The sequence below is a fragment of the Bidens hawaiensis genome, unplaced genomic scaffold, assembly GCF_021521415.1.
Source record: "Bidens hawaiensis isolate Kalapana, Puna unplaced genomic scaffold, B.hawaiensis_p1.1 tig00003654_1, whole genome shotgun sequence".
In the NCBI taxonomy this organism is placed as follows: domain Eukaryota; kingdom Viridiplantae; phylum Streptophyta; class Magnoliopsida; order Asterales; family Asteraceae; genus Bidens; species Bidens hawaiensis.
Genome location: NW_027491210.1, coordinates 1648916 through 1657232, shown reverse-complemented (window position 1 = coordinate 1657232; position 8317 = coordinate 1648916). Strand labels below are relative to the sequence as shown.

Below are 8317 nucleotides of genomic sequence, written 5' to 3'. Positions count from 1 at the left end.
GCCTCTTAACATCACCAACGCGTTTTGGGAAACCAAAAACAAATCCGTGAGCTCTTCGTGGGTAGAGCGGACAATATTGATGGTACGAGAGGCCGGGGTGTTACAGGTGGTATCAAAGCCACTCCTGTGCCGTTCGGGATGATGGGACACGCCTCATTGTGGACGATGAGTCCAAAGGGGGGTTGTTTGTAACACCCTTGGCAAACACAACATCGTCCCACTCTTAGGCTATCCCACATCGGCCGTGGACAAGAGAGATCCTTGGTTCATAAGTAATGTCCTGCCTCTTAACATCACCAACGCGTTTTGGGCAACCAAAAACAAATCCGTGGGCTCTTCGTGGGCAGAGCAGACAATATTGGTGGTACGAGAGGCTGGGGTGTTACATCACACGGGTTAAAAGTCGTCTGAAGTTTATTGCATTGTGTTTTTGTAATCGTGCTAAAGGGTTCGCGCAGTCCGACCTAACCTAAACAGAATTTTATGAATACCTTGACAGAAGATGAATGCTACATTGTATCCTCAAAATATAATTTTTCTGATAAAGAAGATACAACAGGTATACACAATTTCTTTGTGATCGTGCTTTGTAATGAACTATTTATAAATGAGTCATGATATCAACTTCATATTTGGCAGGAGGAGCCATCAAGGTTAAAGTTTGCATTATCATTTTCTTCATTGAAGTACCATGTGACCTAGAAGTTAAGTGACAAGATTCATATTAATAGTTTATCTTCTTTTTAAACTTGTTGGCCTGACTTCAGAAGTCAAAATTCACCCAATAAAACATATATAAAATATTTTAATATTTTTAGGAAAATGGTGGTGGTGGAGGTCGTGGTGGTGGTGGCGAAAATGCAATATGTCGCATAAGCATGCCACATATATGCCAAATAAGAATGTCACATCATGAAAACTAACGATATTAGAATTTCGTTAGTCAGGGTTCATTGGTATAAAAAATATGATAAAAGGTGGGACTGTCATTAGTCATTTAGTTAGTTATGATCGTGTAAGGCCCGTTACCAGTGCCTCACATCGGATGTTGGATTTACTCATAAACATAGTTCTAAATATCATAGTTAAATTACACATTCGCGTAATATTAAAACTTTCATAAACATTACATAATAATTCATAACATGTCTAAAACATTCTTGTCTTTCAAAATTAAATCATTAAATATAAAACATCATGAGTCTTCAAATGTCACTCTTATTCTTCTGCCATGTGTCCCCGCTCAAGCCAGCTGTCTCATCCTACTCACCTGCGTGCATACTAAAAGTCAGCTACGCTGAGTGAGTTCTAGTTAATCACACATCATATAATACATATACTTACCTTCAATTGTGCATCCGAAGATACATAATAATTACTTACTAATTTGCTTTCATTACATAATTTCATGCATATGTTCATACTTTATTACGTCCATACAATATAGTTACTGTCCTTTTCTATCTCAGATATTATTAGGGTCTGATCCCTTTCTTGTCTATCTCAGATATTATTAGGGTCTGATCCCTCTTTTCTTCTCTATCTCAGATTCTATTAAGGCTTGATCCCTTTCTTCTCTATCTCAGATATTATTAGGGTTTGATCCCTTACTTATTCATCTTTGTACATTTTGTCTTTACATACCCGTAACATACATATACTTTTATTAATCATTTATACATACTCTTACGTTGTGTATATATATATATATATATATATATATATATATATATCATACACGTTCTGATGTGTGTATAACGATGCTCACAACTAAGCTTTAAATTTATTAAACGAAAATCCTAAAGAAACCACACAAAACCGGCAAGTGTACCGATCACTAATAGTATAGCATTAAGGAAGTCCGAGTATCGAACACAAGGACACGAGAAAACTTACTTAATACTTAACCCTAAATAAGACTCACCTAAGAATAATATTTTTTTAAATTATTAACTATTTAATCTAACTTACATTAACTTAAAAAACTTAAATTAAGAAAATTAGACGAACCTGTGAAAATACGATTTATCAATGGGAAAAACGTCTACCTAGGTAAGAATCCTATTGAAGGTATAGTAAGGGAATGGATTGTAGAATCTCATGACACCGGTTCCTAAGGATGACACAACTAAGGTTCATTCAGGAAGCTAGATTACCTCTCGGTCTCACTAACAAACCCTAACCTACACTTAGTTGATTTTAAGAACTAACCAGGTGACGAATTGTTAAAGGGCTCTAATGCCGACTCTCCTCTCGGTCTCACCGACACACTACCCTAATGGAGACGAATACTACATAACCAAGGATAGAGAACAATTTATTTCAACTTAAACTAGGTCAACTAATCGCTCACAAACCCAAACCCGACAAGAACCGAACCCGCTCTCGCGCTATCCTAATCCTAACAAGTAAAAGCTATGAGACGAGTTTACTTCTTATCACCTCTCGGTCTCTAAGAAGGTGTCTACCCGCTGATTATATTCAATTAATACACTCACTTAAACCCTACGGTTGTACTTCCCACAAACAAGCCCTAAACACTAAGTAAAGAGTCCTAACAAGCAACAATCAATCAAAACTCATTCAATTAATCAAAGCAAGAGGTATATTAGTGTAATTAAAAATTCACAGCCACTAAACACAACCTAATTCAATATTAAAACAAACTTTACATTAACAATTCAAGCCATAATCATCAACAATCCAAACTACTTACTAAAACCTAACAATAATCATCTAACCTAGGTAGAACTAACAAGTTTAGCTACACATTAATTTTGGACAGCAGCTAATACTCAAGTTAAACATCATAAAACTCAACATAAACATAATTAAACTCATTCAATGATTCAAGAACAATCAAAAACAAGTCAATCTTCACTTTACTTGCAAAACAATTCAAAATGAAATATCAAAACAACTAGTTATGAAACTTGAACAAAAGAACAAAGTTTATGAGAGTAATAATTAAGATTAGGGCTGAGTTTAGTGATGAGAAACCACCCTAGATGCTGTCCCGAATCACCCTAGCTGTTCTTCTTCTTTACTTGGCTCAACAAAAAGCAAAAACTGATTTTTTTTCTTGGTGTATAAGGCTGCCGATCGGAACTGTTGTATAGGGAGTTTGTTGTATATGGAGTTTAGGTTTTTAACTTGTTTTCTTTTTCTAATTCTTGCTGCCCACTTGTGTTGCTGCTTCTATTCTCCACGTATGGCCAGCCTATTAAAAGTCTCCTTGCCGACCAAATTCACCAAACTATAATATCCCAACTTTTTCTTTCTTTTCCTATTTTCCGATCGGACTTGCTGCCATAGAGTTAGGGTTCTTTTTTTTTATTTTTCTTCATATAATATTGCATGTAAGGCTTGTAACTTGTGGGATTGGGTCGGGCCTTGAGTTGTAGTATTCAAACTTGATCAAATAAGCCCCTAGAGTCTCCAAACTTTACTCTTTTTTCCTTGAAACACAAAACCTACAAGTAATTAATCCAACTTTGTAAAATCAAGCAAAAACAAGCTATAACTCTTAATAATTAAACTAATAAGCAATTAAAACATGATAAAACGATACGGAAAGTAAGTGTGTTTTACAACATCATGTTCATCTTTCATATGCATACCTCCCTTGTCAATACGTGCAATATTCAAAGATCGTTAACGTACCGACAAGCTTTCATTCACATTCATAACATAATATATATCACATAAATCATACATGGCATACACTTACCATTTAAGGTAAGTGTATTAACTATCACATCGAGTATGCACACAGCCCCGAAAACATAACAAGGATACGGGGCTAGAAACTCACCTGAACTCGGTTATGTTCACAGTTAATGGTTATCCATTTCTTTAGTTGTGCACGGCTAACTGTATAACAATTACGCTTATTAATTACAATCACTATCCATGTCGTATTTCTAGTTTATTTATAACCCTCAACAAATGGGGGGCGGGGGTAGCGCCCCTGGCAGCGGGGTTCTAGGGGCGTCAGCCCCTAGCGGGGTCCAAGGGGCAGAGCCCCTGGCTGGGGTTTCCACTAACTGTCTTAACACATTTTCCATTAGAATTTTTAAATTATTATTTTATTCTCTAACTCAATCGTTATAGCGAATTGCCTCTGATTCGTTATGTAATCTTCCTTAGTTCGTTGTCTGGTTCGTTATCTTAACATAACGAATAGTGAGTAACGAATCACCTGATTCGTTATCTTAATATGACGAATTGGTTAGTAATAAATCACCTAATTCGTTATTCTGGACATAACGAATTGGTGAGTAACGAATCACCTGATTCGTTATCTTATCATAGCGAATTGGGCACATAACGAATGACCTTAGCATATGTTCTTATCCAGACTTTGACTCATAGTCAAAGTCAAAATTGTCAAGAACACCAAACAGTCAAACTTCATCATATCTGCGATTAAACCTCCGATTCTTACCGAATATTACGTTAAGTAGGATGTTACAGATAGTATTCCCAGAGCCAACAAACCCCAATCCATCAATCATTTGAATATTACGTTTTAAAGGGTGCGATTTATGTATATATAGGTGCGGCTCATACTCGTTCAATTGACCTATATAATGTTAACGAATTGCACTGTGGTTTTGTTCGTTTGATTCGTTTTTGTCACATTCATACAGATCTAGGATTACCTAAACGAATTCAAACCTAGATGATCAAGATCCCGTTATAAACGTACCTTAAACGAGTCGATCTATGAACACGATCTAGTATTGATGTTGATTTGGTTCGTCACAACGTTCTAGCACCAACAAGCTCGGGTTTTCACCTTCTGATCTCGGCTCGGGATACAAGATAGTGTTTGTGTGTGTTTTTCAATGAGTATGCTATGGTGTAGAGATGGATAAAAATGGAAAGGTTTAGGGTTTAAGGGATATTTATACTCCTTTAAGCCCATTGACCTAAGGCTCATTCCATTTCTTATTCCATCTTCTAAGTCCAAGCCCATCCTCTTAGAATTTATTATCTAAACCGATACACGACACATTATTGCGTAAACGAAATTCTCTTTTATTATTATAACCGAAAGTAGGATGTTATAGATCGGCAGTGGCCAAAAGGTAATAGTTGAGATTATCTAAAACTAATATATTATTTTAAAAGTAGTTGTAAATTGTTATTGACACAATTTTTTATTAAATAACCTGAGAACAAACACAAATCCCTTCAACAACCTAAAAAACTTCCACTTAACAATAAAATTCTTTCTAATTAAGGAGAATATTAACTCAGGGTTTCTAATTGTTAGATGAAACAAAGAATTTGATAAAGAAGATGAGAAAAGAGTTTCTCAAGACGGTTTATTATCATTATAGCGTAAATTGCAAATGACGACTTTCAGTTATTACCCATTTTAAAATATAAAAAATAAATAAATCTACAAAACTTCATAATACAAAATTTTATGTATAAAATATTAAAAATGTATACGTTATTAATAAAAAATAAATTTTTAAAAATTAGTTTTTACATATGATCATAAAATTTTCGTTAATATAATTCATAAACTAATATAACTTATATTATATTTGATAAGAATAAAAACTAATTAACAAATTAAATGTTCTTTTAATACACAACATTAACTAAACTACAAAATTTATAAATACAACAAATACGTACAAAATAATAAGAAAATCACAAACTAAACATCATACTAGAAAAAATATAATAAATTAATAATTCACCTAAAAATGAAATTATAACACATGACGTACTCATTTCAAATAGACGTGGAACTAGAATTGGCCTATAGAAATTCAAATACATCAATGTATTAAAAGCTCAATTCACTATTAAGCAAAAAAATACATATTTTAAACAACAACAACAACAAAATGTTGGGCTACGTTAATTGACAGACACATGAGAGCCCATTTTTTATAATCCATTAAACAACATATACGTTATGCATCACCAACGAACCGTAACAACTTAATGCAAACGATAATAACACAAGCCATATAAATTTCTTTATGCATCATCATCATCATCATCGTACTCAGTATATCCCACCAATAGCAATGCTATGGTAGGGTCTGAGGAGGGTAAGATGTGGACAGCCTTACCTCTATCCCATAGGGATAGAGAGGCTGCTTCCGGTGAGACCCCCGGCTCGATAGTAGTTTTGAATCAAGCCTTGGACATAAGACACATAACACTCAATAATCGGGACAACCGGCTGATTGGTGCATGTGCCCTTGTCTTTCGGCTATCAACGCCACCACATGATGCCTGATTAACCTTCCGCCACTTTTAACGTTATTTTCACGTGATTAGTAAAATAACGTCAAAATTAGTGCAATTTTACTTTTGCCCACCCAAGGGTTCACACATATATACATTATATGCGCGCACCGCAAGCAGGGCGTATAAATTTCTTTATGCATTCATGTAAATTAAGACGAAAATTCGCATCTTAAATAACAAAATTCGCATGTAAATTAACTACTAGACCAATGAGACGCATTTGAGATATAAACAAAAAACAAAAAAAATTGATACTTTAACTACAACCAATAAATGTAACATATTTTATAAGTTTATGTAACATTTAAGTTTAATACCTAAACACATCCTATATGAAAAATATACATAAACAATAATTAAAAAAATTATTGAAAAAAACTAAAATCAACCCGCGTAACACGCGGGCCAAAAGCTAGTAATGTATATTCTAGAATATATTTTTCAAATCAAGCATTTTATATCATATTTTTACTTAATCAAATTACAACTCGTAAGTTAGCTCTTTAACTTACATATTTTAAAACTTTTAAATTCTTTAACCAACTAAATCAACTTATGTGGTCAGCTCTTTCTAAATGGTGGTGGAGGTTCAAAGTTGACGACTCCGGTATGTGACGGAAGATTATTTGGGCAGTTCATGGGGGATCTAGAGCCTGGAATAATATTCCAGCAAAGGTGTCTATTAGCGATCCGTGGAAACAAATCGCTGCTGTCCCAGGGATCCTCGAGAGCTTAAATGTCGATACCCGTCTTTGGTTCAAAGGGAGAATTGGGTGCGGCTCTAGTATAATGTTCTGGTTGGATTATTGGATTGGTGATGAATTATTATCCACATCGTTCCCTGTCTTATTCGCACTGGAAAGAAACCAGCGCTGCACTGTCGCAGACCGGTCTGGATGGGCCCTGCGGGTATGGGCTTTTCGTGGAACTGGAAGCGGGTTAGGTTGTCCGATGATGAAGCTGCTGAATTGAGTGAAATGTTGGTTTTTCTGGGGGATGTGGCACTTAATGGGTCAAAGGATAGAATGGTTTTCACTCCTAATGGGTTGTGCGGCTTCTCTGTAGGTACAGTCAAACTACTGATCTCCGAAAACAGACAGTACCAGCTGCAGACACGTTTCGTATGGTCTAGATGGGTTCCAAAAAAGGTTTGCGTAGTGGCGTGGCAAGCGAACCTCGATCGACTTCCTACGGCGGCTGCACTACAAAGACGAAGTATACCTATTGTGAATGATCTGTGTAACTTCTGTCATTTGCAAATGGAATGTACCGAACATGTCTTCGCGAGCTGTCCGTTTGTTTCCGAAGTGTGGCAACAGATTTGGAGGTGGTGCAATATACCGGCTCAAGTTATTTTCCACGTCAGTGACTTGTTGGGGATTCATAAGTCAACCATGTCAGGACAACGGAAAAGAGAGACTTTGTACGCGGTGGTTTTAACTACCTTCTGGAGCGTTTTGCAGGCCAGAAACCAGGTTGTTTTCAATCACAAAGAGCCTCCGGTTCAGGCGATCGTAGAAGAGGTAAAGGTTATGAGCTTCTTGTGGATTCAAAATCGGGCAACTATGGGAAACATGACATGGGAAGCTTGGCGGAGATTCGACACGTGCAAGATGGACAGATCGGGTACACGGCCTTAGTGCAAATTTTATGTTTTGATTGCCTCTTTGTGGGGCTGTTCGTTGATGTTTGTATATGTACTCGATTGATGTCTTCTCGGGTGTATAATCTTGTTTGCTAGCATCTTGCTAGTTTGTCAGAAATAAAAGTTTGGTTGGCTATTCAAAAAAAACTAAATCAACTTATGGATGTGACATATCCAATGAACGAATTTCAAACTTAATGACATGGCGTATATCTAAACATTTATGGCGTTATGGAGATGGTGGGAACATTGAAGAAATCAAGGACAGGTCTAAAGTCAACGACATAAGCTTCTTAAAAATCTCTCATTTCCATGCGCCCTTCATGAATAAAAAAAAATATGAGTTCTCTCTAAATAACTTGCTTTTGTGTCACAATAATGTCTTTACGT

The 8317-nt window shown here is 35.8% G+C and overlaps 1 protein-coding gene across 1 annotated transcript; it reads left to right on the top strand.

Annotated features, from left to right (window-relative positions):
- The first annotated feature begins 7178 nt into the window (after window positions 1-7178).
- Window positions 7179-7922, top strand: LOC143624108 (uncharacterized). Its single transcript, XM_077094847.1, has one exon. The coding sequence runs from the start codon at window positions 7179-7181 to the stop codon at window positions 7920-7922; it is 744 nt and encodes a 247-aa protein (XP_076950962.1).
- Window positions 7923-8317: the final 395 nt, after the last annotated feature.

Coding starts and splice junctions, on each gene's coding strand:
- LOC143624108 (XM_077094847.1), top strand. CDS start 7,179: ATGGGCCCTGCGGGTATGGGCTTTTCGTGGAACTGGAAGCGGGTTAGG.